This window comes from Gekko japonicus, unplaced genomic scaffold, assembly GCF_001447785.1.
Source record: "Gekko japonicus isolate JY-2015 unplaced genomic scaffold, Gekko_japonicus_V1.1 scaffold2302, whole genome shotgun sequence".
Classification (NCBI taxonomy): domain Eukaryota; kingdom Metazoa; phylum Chordata; class Lepidosauria; order Squamata; family Gekkonidae; genus Gekko; species Gekko japonicus.
In genome coordinates this window covers 218,474-237,179 of record NW_015176044.1, presented here as the reverse complement: position 1 = coordinate 237,179, position 18,706 = coordinate 218,474, and the positions used below count along the sequence as shown (strand labels likewise).

The 18,706-nt window shown below is 45.4% G+C and overlaps 1 protein-coding gene and 1 pseudogene across 1 annotated transcript; one reads left to right on the top strand and one right to left on the bottom strand.

Annotated features, from left to right (window-relative positions):
• Positions 1-18,706, top strand: part of LOC107123421 — a 44,876-nt pseudogene that overhangs the window by 17,044 nt on the left and 9,126 nt on the right.
• On the bottom strand, positions 647-17,816 carry LOC107123420 (zinc finger protein 420-like). Its single transcript, XM_015426667.1, has 6 exons — positions 17,763-17,816; positions 15,070-15,453; positions 9,435-9,549; positions 7,400-7,470; positions 7,051-7,177; positions 647-2,858 (listed from the first exon to the last, which is right to left on the bottom strand). The coding sequence occupies exons 1-6, from the start codon at positions 17,814-17,816 to the stop codon at positions 784-786; spliced, it is 2,826 nt and encodes a 941-aa protein (XP_015282153.1). The 3' UTR covers positions 647-783.

Below are 18,706 nucleotides of genomic sequence, written 5' to 3'. Positions count from 1 at the left end.
AGATAAATATCACCACTCCGACTGAATTGCTTTCCATACTCTGAGCACTCAAAAGATTTCTTCTCTGTGTCGGCTCTTTGATCCTGTAGAAGATTGTAACTCTGACTGAATGTCTTTCCACATTCTGGGCATTCAGAAGGTTTCTCCCTTGTGTGGGTTTTTAAATGGTGTTGCAGATGGCCACTCTGACTGAATCTCTTCCTAAACTCTGAGCATTCAAAACGTTTCTTTTTATTTTTTTTATTATCGGTTCACATTATAGGACAAAACATAAACTACAATCTATAACAATCTTTAACTCATATATAAAATATAGATACATAGGCAGTCATCATAATCTACTACAATATTCTACAATATCCAGATCATATCTTAAACATAAACATAAACACATCTGTATGTTCTATATAACATATAATTACTTACACTTTTTAAGAACTTGCAAGAATATATTCTTTCTTTTACCCTCTATTTAAATTTCTTTATTCTATCCCTCTCATTTATCTTCATATCTAATACCTTATCATTACAGATATATATTGCTGGACTCTTTTCTTAATCTGTACCTTGATTTAAATTTATTCCTAATTCTCAGGTATATAATAAAAAAATACTTTCAATTTTTCTTGAAATTCTGAAACCGGTTTATTGTGTATATAAGATGTTAATTTTGCCATTCTCACATATTCATATAATTTATCCTTCTATAACATTCAAAAAGTTTCTCACCTCTGTGAGTTCCTTGATGATGCTGACAGAATCTTTTCCAACACTTATGAGCATTTAAAATGCTTCTCTCATGTGGGCTCTTTGATGTTTTTGAAGATTGCGAAGCCTACTGAACCTCTTTCCACACTCTGAGCATTCAAAAGGTCTCTCTCCTCTGTGGCTTCCTTGATGACGCTGAAGATGGCCACTCTGACTGAATCTCATTCCACACTCTGAGCATTCAAAAGGTTTCTCCCCGGTGTGGGTTCTTAAATGGCTGTGAAGATGGCCACTCTGACTGAATCTCTTTCCACACTCTGAGCACACAAAAGGTTTCTCCCCTGTGTGGGTTCTTTGATGAAGTAGGAGATTGCCACTTGTGCTGAATCTCTTTCCACATTCTAAGCATTCAAAAGGTTTCTCCCTTGTCTGGGTTCTTTGATGTAGAAGGAGCTCACCACTCTGACTGAATCTCTTTCCACTTTCTGAGAATTCAAAAGGTTTCTCCTCTGTGTGAGTTCTTAAATGATTGTGAAGATGGAAGCTCAGACTGAATATTTTTCCGCATTCTGAGCATTCATAAGGTTTCTCCCCTGTGTGAGTTCTTTGATGCAGTAGGAGATCGCCACTCTGACTGAATCTCTTTCTGCACTCTGAGCATTCAAAGGGTTTCTCCATTGTGTGAGTTCTTAGATGCCGTTGAAAACTGCTACTGTCACAAAATCTCTTTCCACATTCTGAGCATTCAAAAGGTTTCTCCCCCGTGTGTTTTTTTTGATGCACTAGGAGATGGCCACTCTGACTGAATCTTTTTCCACACTCTGGGCATTCAAAAGGTTTCTCTCCTGTGTGAGTTCTTAAATGCTTGTGAAGATGGCTGCTCCAACTGAACCTCTTTCCACAGTCTGAACATTCAAAAGGTTTCTCTCCTGTGTGGGTTCTTTGATGCACTAAGAGATGGCCACTCTGACTAAATCTCTTTCCACACTCTGAGCACACAAAAGGTTTCTCCCCTGTGTGAGTTCTTAAATGCTTGTGAAGGTGGCTGCTCCAACGGAATCCCTTTCCACATATTGAGCATTCAAAACGTTTCTCCCCTGTGTGGGTTCTTTGATGCAGTAGGAGATTGCCACTCTGACTGAATCTCTTTCCACACTCTGAACATTCAAAATGTTTGTCCCCTGTGTGTGTTCTTTGATGTTGTTGAAGACTGACAAGATGAGTGAATTTCTTTCCACACTCTGAGCATTCAAAATGTTTCTCCCCTGTGTGGGTTCTTTGATGCACTAGGAGATGGCAACTCTGACTGAATCTCTTTCCACACTCTGAGCATTCAAAAGGTTTCTCCCCTGTGTGAGTTCTTAAATGCTTGTGAAGATGGCTGCTCCAACTGAACCTCTTTCCACAGTCTGTGCACTGAAAAGGTTTCTCCCCTGTGTGGGTTCTGTGATGCACTACGAGATGGCCACTCTGACTGAATCTCTTTCCACACTGTGAGCACACAAAAGGTTTCTCCCCTGTGTGAGTTCTTAAATGCTTGTGAAGATGGCTGCTCCAACGGAATCCCTTTCCGCATACTGAGCACTTCAAAGGTTTTTCCCCTGTGTGGCTTATTTGATGCACTAGGAGATCGCCACTCTGACTGAATCTCTTTCCACATTCTGAGAATTCAAAAGGTTTCTCGTCTGTGTGGTTTGTTTGATTTTGGTGAAGACAACCAAGGTTTGATTTCTCTGAGGAAGTCTCGCCATAGTCTGAGAAACTATAATGTTTCTCTCCTGCATGTGTTTGTTGACCTTTAAGGAGGTCTGCTCTGCAAAGGAAGCTGTTTCCACACTCCAGGCCTTGATAGGTCTTCATTTTGATTTGATTTTCATCCAGCATTTGTAAATGGAGCTTATATTGAGTTTCATCTAAGAAGACCATTTCACACTCCAAATGCTTGTACATTTCCTCCACCATGTGAATTGCTTCATGAAAATCCTCCCCTTGGCAAGGAATGGGTTGCTCCATCTTCTCAACTATGTGGCTTCCTTTATGCCTCTTTGGTTGGCCTTGAGTCCTGAAGGTTTCTCTCAGGTCTTCATTCTTGACTTCATCTGGCGATAGATGATGCAGTTCCTCACCCTCCTCATTCCCCCGATCGTCCCCTGTTGGTAATAAAGAGAGAGGTCCCATTAGCACCCACAGGAAAAGGTCTGATTTGCACTTGAAATTCCATCCACGCTCAAAGCATTTCAGGGCCTCATTCTTGCTGTACATTGAAATATACAATAGTATACATATTAAAAGTTGCTTCCCGCCTGCCTGCGCGGACCATTTCAACCTGCTTTTTCCAAAGAGAACCCCTGGAATTCCCCAAGGGTCTCTTTTACATCAGCTGCTGAAATACAGAAGGAGGTCAAATCAGTACCTATCCAAGTAGCCAAGCCAGTTAGGCACTCCTCATTCATGAGTGTTCATTTCCTTTGGCAGAACTTCTTTCCCCAAAAAAAGTTTGCTGCTGGGTACGGAGATGCTAAGACCTCACCAAGTGAACCCCGCAGTTAAAGGGACCCCTCATGGCTTTTGGAAGGGGTATCAGTTGTTTGGGGGGGGGGGATTAAGGCATCTAGGTGATGACTGAAGACAATTGTTGATGACCTTTTTGCCTCGTTCAGCCTGACTGTTCCTAAGTAGTCTCCCTTACATTTCTGCCTTCTTTGACAGAGGGAGGGAGAAAGTGATGATTCTTATATGGGAAAGAAATCCCAGGAAGAGGAAAAATCCTTCTGGAAGGATGGAAACATGGTCATGATCAAAGCCTGCTATCCTAACCAGTTTAAGGGGGATGAATCCATACCAGATCACAGTAAGAGTGGATGGCCTTAATCCCATTCAGGGGGAGGGTGTGTTGTAAAGGTTGGCAACTGAGAAATCAGGATCTGACCTGGTGCCACGGGAGTCCCCTCACATGGGGACCTCCATTTTGGATCCCTGTACACTTGCAAATCCTTAGCAGGGCCCTAGCAATGAAAAATTGAGTCTGGATCAAACTGATATCAACAATGACAGTGAGTCAGGCTGAGAGCATGCAAGGAATGTGAAGCAACTCCTCCACTAATCATGCAAAAGCCATATGGGGTGGGAGTCCACCGAAGGGCCTTTTCCCCAAGGACCTAAGGGGTTCCCTCCCAGATTACCTGGCCTGAATAAAGACCCAAATAATCAAGACAATGAGCAACGGGCCAGCCCCAGCCATTTCTTCCTTATCTTAAGTGCTGGACAGGAAGATTTCTCCCCCTACTCTGTCATGTAAACTCAGCCATTAACTTGTCTATTTAAACTCTCAGTCTCCCTAAAGGAGCACTTCTCCTTGAGCTTAATAATAATGAAGAAGAAGAAGAAGAAGAGATTGGATTTATACCCCGCCCTTCACTACCCAAAGGTGTCCCAGAGCGGCTTACAAACTCCTTTCCCTTCCCCTCCCCACAACAGACACCCTGCAAGGTAGGTGGGGCTGAGAGAGCTCTTTCCAGAGCTGTCCTTGAGAGAACAGCTCTTGTCAGAACTATGGCTTGCCCACGGTCATCCAGCAGCTGCAAGTGAAGGCGTGGGGAATCAAACCCGGTTCTCCCAGATTAGAGTCCGCGCACTTAACCACTACACCAAACTGGCTCTCATAACACTCTGCTACACACAATGCCATACGATAATAATAATAATAATTATTATTATTGTATGGCATTGTGTGTAGTACAGCCAGGAAAGACTTTTAGCTGTGATGGAAAAGAAGAAAAACTCCCTTCCGCAATGCAGACAAAAACCCCTTTTGAAATTAGCTCCTCTCCAGAGAGGTGGACTTTTCATCACCCTCACATTCCAGTGCCAACACCTCCTTCATCTTGGCAGAAATGTGTAAAACGTTATCCCTCGGTCCATCCAGTTTGCAGCACGTTTTGGATCCCGGCCTGTTCCCCCAACTGTACGCCTGGCTTCACTACGGTTCCATCCTTCTCTGCTGTGCTTCTCCACAGCTGCCTGGTCGTCTGCAGGAAGCAGGCTTGTTATCTCTTTGATTCCTCCCCTTCATTTTCTCCCTTTGTAGCAGGGAAAGGCTTTAAACTGTGATTGTCCTTCCCGTGTGTATTTATTTCCTTTCAGTGGAGACTCTATTTTTACTTAACCTGACCTAACCTGGTTCTCTTTCTATTAACTCAATAAATTTATTTTCTTGTTTAAGATGCTGATACCCTTCATTTCTTTTGAATGTTGGTGTGTGTATCTCTACCCTGGTAGACACAGGTTTATGATCTTGGGAATTAATACCCCCCAAATACACATATTTTCTCTTTGCTAGCAGAGGGAAGCTTTTGCCAGCTACAGGGGTGGACGTGCATGAGTAATTTGGGTAACAGACCCCTTTCTGAGGACCTCTCAGCCCCTCCTTGGCTCCAGGACAGGAACCCTCTCTGGCTCGGGTGATGGCCACAGCACTGGACTCCGTAGTTCCCTAGCTGTGTTCGGGGGCGCTGGTGCACAAAATTTTAACAGCCAGCTCAGAGAGTTACTGTTTCAGCCCACAGATACTGCTTCAGCCCATTGTAAACAATGGAGGATGGGGTCATCTCCTGGGGCCCATAGAATTGGACCCCCTGGTCCAATCGTTTCGAAACTTGGGGAGCTTTTTGAAGAGAGGCATCAGCAGCTATGCTGCAAACTTGGTGTCTCTACCTCAAAAATAGCCCCCCCCAAGCCCCAGATACCCCCAGATCGATTCTTCGTTATAGCCTATGGGGCCCATTGACTATAATGGTCCCCATAGGCTAAAATGGAGCTTAAAAAAAAATTTTTTTTTTGCACACCCCTATTATGTTTTTCAGTATGATTTGTAAGCTGCCTTCAGCCACAGGGGAAAGTGGGATATAAATATTTGAATAAATAAGTAGGTTGGGTGGGTTGATAACATTTAAGCAACTTTCTTTTTTTAGGTTAGGCGGGGTTCTGACAGTGATTGTTCCCAAAGAAGTGAGCAGTGATGAAAGCTCATGCCCTGCCACATATTTTGTTAGTTTTTAAGGTGCTATAGGAGCTGCGGTGGCTCAAGTGGTTAAGACGCTGAACTGCAGGCTGTGGAAGGTCAGTAGTTCAGCAGTTCGAGACCCGAGTGTGCCGCATGATGGAGTGAGCTCCCGTCTCTAGTTCCAGCTCCTGCCAACCTAGCAGTTCGAAAGCAAGAAATTGCAAGTAGATAAATAGGGACCACTTCGGTGGGAAGGTAACAGCGTTCCGTGCGCCTTGGGGTTTAGTCATGCCGGCCACATGACCACGGAAACGTCTTCAGACAGCGCTGGCTCTTCGGCTTTGAAACGGAGATGAGCACCGCAACCCTAGAGTCGGATTCGACTGGCTTTCGAGCAAGGGAACCTTTACCTTTTAAGGTGCTATAGGACTCTTGCTCTTTTCTACTGTTTCCCCTCTATTATACTTGACCTATAATGCTGGTTGTCATGTTTCACTAAAAAACCCAAAGTAGGCTGCAAGAGTCATCCCCCCCCCCTCAGTACTGGTATGTTTTCTAAGACTCAGCACAGGGTGACAGTCTGAGACCAGGTCTACCAAAATAGTGGACTGGGGCGGGTAGACCTGTTCTCTAGAGAATAGGTCTACCAGTATAGTGGGAAAGGGTGGGTAAGATGGGACTTGATTCTGTTTTCTCTTATAATGTTCACATTATTCTTAAAATATAATGTAAATATTATTTAAAATAATTTATTCTGAGATTCTTACAAGGTTATGGAAGTAATCTTCTAAAAAATCAATTCACGCAAAAGTCAAATGTCGATGGGCTCACAACTGTAATGCTACTAGGTTCCCCCCCCCCCACTCACGAGCAATGTTCCCTCTAAGCCGTGGAGTCCTGTGAGCAAAAATTCTACTTTGTGAGCTACTGGCATTAAAGTTGTGAGCCAGCGATTTGGCTACTACATAAATTAGTTTCCTCTAGAGCCCTCCTTCCTGAGCTGAGACAAAAATGTGTGAGCTGGAGGCTAAAAAATGGTGAGCTAGCTCACACTAATTCAGCTTAGAGGGAACACTGCTCACGAGGCAGACTTCCTGCTCCCAACGCGGTGGAGCTGAGAGGGAACACTGCTGGACTCCGCTGCCCCTGAGCCAGCCGAGCGGCTTGGGCCACTCTCCCAGACCACGCCCTTTTCCTGCCGCCCCAACTCCTCGAGATCTCCAACAGGGGACATGTAGTGAGGCAGGCCTCAAAACGATGCATCTGTGTTCAATATTTTGATTTGGGCCTCATCCCAATGGTGGCAATTCACACCGTTGGCACCCGTGGAAGATCCTTACCCAGAAAGGCCACGTTCCCGTAGTTCTCCAGCATGACTTCCCCGTAGAGAGCTCTCTGGCCCGGATCCAGAAGCGCCCACTCTGCTTCCGTGAAATGCACGGCCACCTCCGCAAAGGAAAAGGGACACTGAAAGGAAAAGCAGATCCCCTCCTCAGAGATCATGCCAGGCAGAGAATGCACAATGGAAGGGGGCAGTCAGGGAGGGCATGGAATGTGGACCTTGGCATGGGCAAAGGGAATGGCATTCAGAGCCTTTTCCCCTCGACCTCTTTAGCAGCAACTGCAGGAGCAAAAGCCCCTCTGTGAAAGGGGGGTGGGGACCAGACCCTCCCCACTCATCTCCTCTACCTGGACTGGAGGTGCAGCGGCCGTTTCCACAACTCTGCCAAGACGATGGCGGAACACCACCTGTCCACTGCCTGTGACGGAGACAAAGAAGGAAGAACGATTGTTAGTCTAGACGCCCTCCTTCGTTTGCTTGTTTGAATCCTGCTTCGTGCTTAATTTTGTAAACCTCTGTAATGTTCCCCTCAGTCGTCGTTTATCCAAGCTAAACAGCCCTAACCTCTTTAATCTGTCTTCATAGGGAAGGTGTTCCATCCCCTTAATCATTTTGGTTGCCCTTTTCTGCCCTTTCCTCAATCTTTATAAAGTCTTTTTTGAGGTGCAATGACCAGAACTGTACACAGTATTCCAAATGAGGCTGCACCATTGGTTTATACAGGGGCATTATGATCCTGGACGATCTGTTTTCAGTTCCATTCCTAATAATCCCCTGCATAACATTTGCTTTTTTTATTGCTGTTGCGCACACTGTTGAATGTTCAGTGAGTTATCTACCACAACTCCAAGATCTCTCTCCTGGTCAGCCTCCCCCCCAGTTCAGACCCCATCAACATGTATTTATAGTTAGGGTTTTTGGCTCCAATGTGCATCACTTTGCACTTGCCCACGCTGAACCTCATTTGCCACATTGACACCCACTCGCCCAGCTTTGAGAGATCTCTCTGAACTGCCTCACAATCCTGCCTGATTCTCACCACCCCCCTCATGGAGAGATTTCTGACCTTTTAAAATTTATAGACAACCCTCAATATCAGTCCTTGTTTCTTTCACTTTGGTGGCCTGTTTTAGAATATATGAATAATCAGAGCAATATCAAACCAACAGATCCAATATTTAACAGTTTCATAGCTTTAATATGATTGCAGATCTTTGTTATCTTTATCCTTCACTAATTTATATACCTCGTGTTTTGTATTTCCACAAATTATTAAGCACGGATAAAGGGAAATGGCTGTTAAACTCTGCTCACTGCTACTGTTGTAAGTTTTCATACAACCTTTAAAGTCGTGTTTTGGCTTTTTATTTTCTACGTACCTGGTAGTTCTTTATTGTTTAAAACCATGCCATATATATTGATTGTGCGAGTGTTTTACCATGTTCAGTTTGTAAATTTATTTTTAAAATGAATATATATATATATATTTTAAAAAATGGTTGGTCTTTTCAGTACCTCCCTATTTACATAAATGTTGAACTTAATAGTTGAAGACGGCAGGGCTATTTTTGGGCAAGAACGCACAGGAACGGAGTTCCGGCTGGCATCCAAGTTGGCCACACCCAGCAGGAGCTCATTAACATAATAGGCCACTCCCAACAGCAGTAACTTATTAGGATTGGCTGCATTAGGGGTGTGCTGTTGGGTGTGGCCTATTATGCTAATGAGTTCCTGCAGGGCTTTTTCTACAAAAAAAGCCCTGGAAGAAGGTATTTGAAAAAGTGTGCTTTGCACATGAAAGCTCATACCTTGAATTAAACTTTGTTGGTCTTGAAGGCGCCACAGGACTCTAAATTTGTTCTACTGCTTCAGACCAACATGGCTGACCACCCGGATCTACCTTAATAACATTATGGTCACTGTTCCCAGCTGGTGCTACAGGCCACTATACTTTCTGATTGTGGCCCATCAGATGCTCTTGGAAAGCCTTTCAGCAGGGGCACGGGAGACAACTGTTGGCCATTAGCAATGCATTTTCACTCGTATGCTACCCCAGAACATGGAGATTCCATTCATTTGCCATGTCTAACATTGTGCCCAGATTGGTCTACCTTTCCTTTTTTTTGAGCTGCTCTGAGTCCCACCAATGGAAGGAAGGTGACACAGAAATATTTTAGTAAATGTGAATAAGAATGGAATTGCTTTCTATGAAACTTTCTAATCGCTTTTCAAGGGAATGGCCATTGCTACCTGCTGTGGCACTGAATCCCAGAACTTAACTTTGTTGTGTTCAGAAATATTTTCTTTTTCTCCTGTCCTAAACCTTCTACCCAACAACTTCACCGTGTGCCCCAATCTCCTCTGGCCACCAAACAGCCTTACCACCCGAGAGGGCATCTTGGTCCTGCTCCTGGGCCTCAGTCCTCTGCCCTTCCTCCGAAGGGGATCCTTCCTCCTCAGAGAAGTTCGCTTCCATCTTCACTGTTGGTCCCCTCACCTGAAAGAGCAGAAAAGGAGATGGGTAAGGGAAGTAATGGTGCAGGCCGAGGAGAAGGATCCTGTACCACTCCCGGACAGAGGCAAGAACAAGCAGTCACTGGGTGTGTGTGGGGGGGGAGGGGTATTTGTGAATTCCCTGCATTGCGCAAAGGGCTGGACTAGATAACCCTGGAGGTCCCTTCCAACTCTGTGATTCTATGATTCTAAAGAGTCAGGGTTGGGTTTTGTAATGTCTTGTCTAACACTGGCATCGAAGATAGTCACACAATACTCAGGTGTCCAATGCAACAAACAATCTGGTTTATTAACATCTCAGAAACACCTCAACAAAGAAGGCTATACACCACATCAAGAGGAACAGACGAACAAAAGCAGATTTTTTACAAAGCGAAATAGATACGATCTATAGATCGTACTCTGAATACATAGGAAAGAATAATCTGCCCGGTGAAATTGTGGTGAGATTCTCCAGGAGACAAATAAGAGATCAAATCTTGAAAGCAACAAGTGGAACCATCCTGAAAATCAAAGGTAAAGAAATAAGAATCCTGAAGGACATTCCATTTGAAATAAGGAAGAAGAGAAAGAAATTCAAAGACTTTTTTGAATTTTTTACAGAAGAATAATGTTGCCTACAGATGGAGTGTACCCAAGGCCATCTTCTTCAAATTCAAAGATAAAAAGGTGAAAATTGACTCTGTGGAAAAGGCATGCGAATTTTTATTTCAACATGGTGATCCAGCAGGTGAAGAAGATAAAGATGAAGATGGCAGCAACAAGGGAAGTGAAGAAAAGGGATTACTGGCACCCTCTGACGAGGACGCAGCTTCTGAAAGGGGGGCTGCTGCCCCTAAATTAAGCTATAGACTGAGAAACAAAAAGGAAAAAAAATGAGTTGTTATTGTTCTCTGGACTCTCTGCAAAATGAACTTAAAGCATTTCTATATAGAGCCCTTTATATAGTTAGATTTGCTGGAGACTTTAGTAATAGCATGAAGAAGTTTGTACTCACTTAATGTAGCAAAGTAAAAAGCTTATATAAATGTTAAGCTAATTTTATGAGCAATGTATATGACCACCATCTCTTGGGTTTTTAGAGGTTTCTCTTTACTTTCACCCATAGTATGTAGATACCCCCCCCCTTGTTTCTTTGTAGTTTATAGAAAATGCAAATTAAAAAAAATCCCCTATGGGGGGCCAAAAACAAAAAAAAGAGGAACAGACGATGACTAACTGCCAAGAACAACACCAGGGTAATAAATACTTTACACTTATGGTACTAACATTTTTACTAACAGTGAAAAGATTTCCTCCTCTTGGGGTTTTAGTTTAGTGTGGTTTGCTTTCTTTTATGCTTAGTTGTAGTCCCTTTCCTAATATTTCTTTGTAGTTTTTGTAGTATTTTCAAAATAAAAAATATCCCTCCGGGGATTTTTTTTAAAAAAAACCTTTCTCTCAAGAGCAGTTCTTGAAAGAGCTCTCTCAGCCCCACCGACCTCACAGGGAGGGGAAGGAAAAGGAGATTGGAAGCGGCTCTGACTCCTTCAGGTAGTGAAGGGCAGGATATAAATCCAATTCTTCTTCTTCTTCTCTTCCTTCTCCTCCTCCTCATTTTTTTGGTGCAAGACACGCACACGCAGAGCAGTTCCCAACAGCCGTTTCAATATCATTACACATACCAGGCCAATGCATTAATCCGTTCTCCCTAGCCTTCGTTCTCTGCATACCCCGATGCGAGTCATTAAGCTGAGAAAGCACATTTCGTCTCTGGGACACAGGAACAGCTACCCTTTCTCCCACATGAAGAATACCATCCTCGCAAAGTAACAAATCCTTCGCAGACTAAAATGACTTTGCAACAGGAGGAACATCTCTCAACTGCTGTGGCCATCCTTGCCTTATAAGGGCTATGACCACCTGAAGTTGACAATACTGACTTGTAGCTTCCGGTTATAGCAGCTGCTCCTTCCAGATGCATCGCTATTGTGCTCATTTCATGTACCACTGTCGGCTATGCTGCCATGGGGGTGGGGAGGTTGGTTGTCTTCTAATTGCCTTTGCATTCCTTCTGTGCTTCTTCGCCGCTGCAACGCTTATCTCTAAGTGCTGCAGGTGGGGATGTTGATGTCTGCATTTCTCGGGGACCGTGAGAGAGCGTTTGGTTCCCAGCTTCAGCGTTAAACGGCCGGAGCTCTTTCTCCTGCGCGCGGGAGGGTGGCTAATTGGCCAGGGCAGTGGGGGGGGGGGGCATACAAATATCCTCTAATGCCCCAGGGGCAGCCGTCATTCTTAACAGTGACTACATTAATGCATCTATAGCTCTTCAATAAAGTATTTCCTTTCCTGAAAAGCGTGTACTACGTTGTTGGCTGTGGGTTCTGACCACCACTCTCTCATCTTCTACCGATTCTTCCTAATTTACAGGAGAGTCTGGGGCAGGAAGAGCCTATGCTGCAAACGAGCAGGAGCTCCCCCAACTGGCTTTTTAAAAAATTACTTCCAACAGTTTTTGATCAGTCTGAACTCAAACAACCTTACCAAACACGTACCGATGAAACCTTCCCATCGCAGCCAGCACAGCCAGCAATTCCTTCTCTATCTGAGCATAATTCTGTTCCGATTAGCTAAGTCGGAGGTGTCAGACTGGTTTGTTACGAGGGCCGGATCTGATATAGAAGTTACTTTGTCGGGCCGAGCCACGTCAGCCATAAAATGAAATGCCAGGTATCGGAGATATAAACTTCATAAAGGACACAGGCAAACCCAATGAACAATATTATTTTTACTCAAAATACAAACAAAAGCAATTGGTTCCTAGGAGTGAAAGCAATTCATTTACTGGGGAATCCACAAAAGGCCAAATAAATGTATTTAATCTTATGCAGGGGTCATTTCGTAGAAAAAGAGGTGCAGGAGCTCATTAGCATAACTCATTAGCATAACTCATTTGCATATGCCACACCCCCTGACATCACCCGAAGTGTGTCAGAAGGCAACACCCACCACTCAGGCTCCACTTGTCTGTTTCGGATTTCTAGCTATTGGGGGGGGGGGAACGTGCACATCTGTCCTCGCAGAGGAGGGAGAGTTTGTACCTGAATAAAACTTGGTTTTAAAGGTGCTACTGGATTGTTTTGGACCGGGGGCCGGGGGGAGCTCTGCAACTTACCTGGCTGCTTCTTGCTCTGACTGAGGGCTGCTGGGAGCAGGAGGCGGGGCTTGTTGCCTGTGCCCGCCCCCCTGGGCTCTTTAATGCCGGAGCTCCACTCCTGTGCGCTCCTGCAGGAAATGACCCCTGATCTTATGCAAGACTAGGTTTTTCCCAAGGGATCCCACACCTGCCCCCTATCCATTTCCTTTCATTTCTTGACAGCTTTGACCACGCAAATCTCTCCATGTGTGCCTGCATGCCCACTCCCCCCGAGCAGCCTCCTCCCTTCCCTCTCTTGCACCAGCTGCTTGTGGGCCGGATAAGAACCCTGGATGGGCCAGTTCCGGCCCCTGGGCCACGTGTTTGACACCCGTGAAAGAAGTGAATTTGAAGGCCTCTTCTCCTGAAGCAAACATGCCCCCAGGCCAACTTCTGAGGTGCTTCCACTTTCCAGCCAAACTGCCTTGCAACACAAGTGGGGGTGGAGGCCAAAATAAATCCATGTCCATAACTTCTAACACCATGTAATGTCTTGTCTAACACTGGCGTCTCAGACAGTCACACAGTATCCAGGTGTCCAACACAACAAACAAGGTGGTTTATTAACAGCTCAGAAACGCCTCCACCCCCATTAGAAGGCGACTCTGAAGAAGAGGCACCTAGCTGGCAGTGTAAAAGAAAACGTGAGGACTCAATTACCAAAAAAGACATACAGACCATGCTGGTAGAAATGAAAAAAGAAATCAGACAGCATCACCCCTATCCATCAGAAACTGGATGCTATGAATATCAGCCTAACAGATCTGCGGCAAAGGACTGATCAGGCACTGACGCAAACGGCTAAAAATAAGCAGGATATACAAAGCTTGAAGACTTTTGAGACTTGGAGTAAGTCCAAAATTATTCTTTTGGATATAAAGGCTCGGGAAAGGAAAATTAAATTCAGGGGAATCTCCCCAAACTTTTCTATAGAGAAAGACCTCACGGACTCTTTAAATCTGTGGCTCCAGGAATTATTGCAACTGCCAGCTGCACCAATTAGCCAAGCTTATCGGCTGAAACCACCACAAACAGGCTCGCCTACACTAATTCCAGACATTCTTGCTGAGCTGACAGACATTAAAGTAAAGGCTATCATCTTAGAAGCTGCAAGGAAGAACAACGGTCTCCAATTAGAGGATACTAAAATACAAGTGTTCAAGGACCTACCATCTGAGATATTAACAGCGCGCCGGAACCTGAAACCAATTACAAAACGGTTGACAGAAAAACAAATTAGATATCGTTGGCTTCCACTGGGACATTTATACATAAACTACAAAGGCAGAGCCCACACTGTTTATGATCTCAAGTCTGGATAGCGGGTAAGGCACTCGGGAGGAACTCCCCTATCACCTCCTATAGGGTGGGGCCTTAGGGAAAGACCCCCTTTGGGATTTCCAAAGTCTCATAGAGAGGTGGCAACATCCAAGAACTCCGCCACGAAGACAAAAAAAAATTTGGTTGCTGGTCTATCTTTCTATTTAAGAGCAATTAAAAGGCTTAATATAATACGGATAAGATATAAGAATAACTGTCTGGGACAACAATAAATATCACTTTATTAAGTTTGTACCATTTGAGTTGGAGTTTAAGGAGAGAAAAAATAGTTTTCTAAGCAATCACTGGCAATGACGGGGGGAAAAATCTTTTTGTTTCTATAACCATTATAATGTAAACAGCCATTGCCAGTGATATGGTGTAAAAGAGGATGTAACAGATTGTGCAGTATCTTAAAAAAATATGATTTGTGTTGTTATCATGTGATATGGAAAATAATATATATATATATATATATATATATAAAAAAGAAACGCCTCCACAAGGAAGGCTATACACCACATCGAGAGGAACAGACCACGTCTAAGTGCCAAGAACAACACCAGCATAATGAATGCTTTATACCTGCGCTAAGAGACTACTCCTGTTAAAGAAAAAGAAGAAGAGAAGATATTGGATTTATACCCTGCCCTTTACTACCTGAGGGAGAGTTGCTTACAATCTCCTTTCCCTTCCCCTCCCCACAACAGACACCCTGTGAGGTAAGTGAGGCTGAGAGAGCTCTTTCGAGGACTGCTCTTGAGAGAACGGCTCAAAGAGAACTGTGACTGACCCAAGGTCACACCAGCAGCTGCATGTGAAGGAGTGGGGAATCAAACCCGGTTCTCCCAGGTTAGAGTCTGTGCCCTTAATGTCCACTTTGGTGTAGTGGACATTACATCACAGGTTTTCTTTCCAGCCTAGTAAATTCTCTACAGGCAGAAATATCTGGCCAGGAAGCGTTAGGAAAAGGTTGTTGCTTGAACTGAGTGCATGAAAACCCCTCACCTGCTCTGCCTGCCTCTTCTCCTCTGCCTGACTCAGGAGGAAACCTTCGGCCAAGGCCACCGCCTGGGAACTGGTCTCTGGCCCGCACCCTCTGACCCAACTTTGCATTTCCTGGGGCAGGATGGCCAGGAACTGCTCCAGGATCACCAGGTCCAGGATCTGCTTTTTGGTGTGCCTCTCTGGCTCCAGCCAGTGGTTGCAAAGTCTATGGAGCTGGCTGCAAATCTCTCGGGGTCCATAGGCCTCATGGTATCGGAACAGCCGGAAGCACTGGCTGCGCACATCTGCGGTCTTAGTGTCCTGAGCCAGGAACTCTGGAGCAGCTCTTTCCCAGAATTCAGCACCACTTCCTGCTTGGATGGGATGGGGACCTTTCCTTGATGTCTTGCCAGTTCCAGGTCCTTCTGGGTCCTTCTCTTCCATCTCCTTCCCTTGGGTTGCCTCCGACTGCAGAAAGGTACCCTTACTCACGTGGCTATGAATAGAGAGAGAGGGAGGAAAACATATCAAAAAGGCAGAAAGAAACCAAATGAGAACAGAGCTACATCTCCAACCCTGGTCAAGAGACACCTAATGATTGCCCCCAATGAATCTGATGGAGCATTTTTGTTTAGTTTGTGGATCAGGATTAATGTCATTGTGCTACATTGCATATCAAGCTTTCTTAGGTATGCCTGTTTGGTCCTTCAGGAAAGTAAACCATGGCTGCAATCACACACACAAAATCATCCACTTTCAATGCACTCTCGAGTTGGATTCTGACAGTTCACACAGTAAAAATCCAGTTGGAAAGTGGATGATGATTGATTTAGCAAGTGGATTGAAAGTGGATTATTTAGTGTGTGTGATCGCAGCCCATCTCTATTTGGCTCTTTAGAAATCTGTTGCCAATGTTATGATCTTGGCCTCCTACAACTGCGCATAAGTCTGTCTCAGGGGCTACTCTGAAGGTAAACTGGAGTCCAGTACAAAGTGCCTTGTAAGCTGCTTAACCATTTTAGCTATCTCCTCAATACCCCGGAAGCGTGAAGCAGTTGCTCTATCTGAGCAGCCGGTAGAGTGGAAGGGGCAGAGGGGCCTTAGGTGTCTCCCAGTCGGGGCAGAGGGAGCCGCCTGGATGAACAGATGGAGAGAACGGACATGCTTTGCAAGGGGAGAAGCCAATTGGCTTGTATGATTTATTCTCTCTTGCTCCGGATTGCAAGACTAGCTCTAATGAGTGGAAATTACAAGGGAGTCGTTACTGGCTAAATATCAGGAGAAACTTCCTAACTGTAAGAGTGGTTGAGCAGTGGAACGGTCTGCCTCGGGAGGTGGTGGATGCTCCTTCGCTGGACGTTTTCAAGCGGAGGCTGGATGACCATCTTTTGGGTATGTTGTAAGAAATGTTCCCTCTAAGCTATGGAGTCTTGTGAGCAAAAATTCTACTTTGTGAGCTGCCGGCATTAAAGTTGTGAGCCAGCGATTTGGCTACTGCATAAGTTAGTTTGCTCTGGAGCCATCCTTCCTGAGCAAAGACAAAAATGTGTGAGCCGGAGGCTAAGAAACGGTGAGCTAGCTCACACTAACTCAGCTTAGAGGGAACATTGGTTGTAGGGATGTAGGGCTATCTTTCAGCTGTGCTCCTGCAGAGTGCAGGGGGTTGGACTAGATGACCGGCAAGGTCCCTTCCAACTCTAACATTCTATGATTCTATCCCTTCTGATCACGCCTGGGAGTCCTCTGTGGGCCTCCTTATGACCACCATGGCTGAGAATTTATTTTGTTTTGTTTTACAAAATTCAGATCCTGCCTCTCTGCCCCCACAAGGGCCACCAAGGTGGCTAACATATTAAAACATCATGTATGCATTTATTTGCTTGATTAAAAGTCCGCCTTTCTTGATGGGACTCCAGGGAGCTTACACATAGTGACTCTGTACAAATTGACAGGAAGGCACACGTTCAGTGAACGATGAAATAGAATTTTGGTTGCAGAACAAACCAGAAATCTGAAAAACCACGTTGAATGAAAGCTTAAATGGCGGCACAGACCACTAAATGATGCAAAATTACATTGTAGGATACAACTTACAACAGTAAAAAAAATTACACAATAGGATACTACTTAAAAGAAGCTACACACATTAGTGCCCTGACCTGGATAGCCCAGGCTAGCCCGATCTCATCAGATCTTGGAAGCTAAGCAGGGACCACCCTAGTTAGTATTTGGATGGGAGACCTCCAAGGAATACCAGCGTCATGATGCGGAGGCAGGGAAAGGCAAACCTCCTCTGAATGTCTCTTGCCTTAAAAACCCTATGGGGTCACCATGTGTGTTGTGACTTTACGGCAGCAACAACAAATGCACACTTATGCACCGCAGTCCCTAAGAATTTCTCCAAGTGACTTCGTGAATCATTTTGTACAGGGCTATCCTATTGCCTCTGCAGAAAAGCCCTCTTGGAATCATTCAGTTTTCCGTAGCCAGGAGAGTGGGAACCTTTCTGACCTTCCCAGGCAGGCCATTCCACAAGGCGGGGCCCTGAAAGGTCACGTGCGGGGGGGGGGGCGGAGGGGACCTGCAGAAGTCCCTGCTCAGATGAGCAAAGCTGCCAAGGCAGACCTAAGAGGACAGGCTGTCTTGCAGGGATGAGGCTCCAAGGCCATGAAGAGCTCTGGATGGGATAACGTCCCTAAAACTGAGCCCGGTACCTGACAAGCAGCCAGTGGAGTGACTGCAGAATGGGAGTAATAGGCATGCTCCATCTAGATGCCAATACGCCGGCATTCTGCACCTGCTGGAGTCCCCAAATTGATTTTGAGGGGAGACCACGGCACAGTCCATTCGTCTAGTCTCGGTGCCACCATGAGATGGATCCAGGTGGCCAGATCAGCTGTTATCAAGGTCGGGCTAGGCTGAGTTAGGAGACAGACTTCTCTGCAACTGCATTAACTTGCTTCTCCGGCAATCCTGTTGGGTCCAGTAAAACCCCGGGGCTCTTAAGTGCGCCAGCAAGGGTCAGCTGAACTCCATGGGAAGCGGGGAGCAGAATGTCCTTCTCAAGACCTCCACCTTCCCAACCGGCATTCGTCTTTGCAGGATTTCAATTTGTTCACTCGCAGGCATTTAAGAACTACAGCTGCAAGGAAATGTGGAGGAGACAGAGAGAGACAGCTGTGTATCGTCTGCAGATGGATGACAGCCAAGCCCCAAACTACAAAGGCTTTGGTCTACAGAAAGGGAGAAGAATGGGGTGTGCGGTGTGTGTTTTGTTTTTTGTTTTTTGCGCCCTGTGCATCCCACTGATCTAGTCCATGGCCCGTGTGGGTCAGGTCCATGAGGAATAATTTGTCCCACTCTGACCCACAGCCCCCCCCCCCCATGCCCAGTTCTGCCCCCAGGCGCCCCAACAAGAGGGCAGGGCCAGCTGTGCCAGGGGCAGCAGAGAGATCCAGGAGGAGCCAGAAGGAGGGCAGTCCTTCCTTTGTCTACAGGGAACAGACATTTTAAAACTATTTATTGCATTTTGATCAGAAACACTCGATAGCCGCATTTCTCTCTTCCAGGACTGAAAAGCTTCTTCTCCCCCCCCACGTCCCCTCCATGACTTACTTGTGAACGAACCTTCCCGGGGCGGGGATCCGGCTGCAAGACT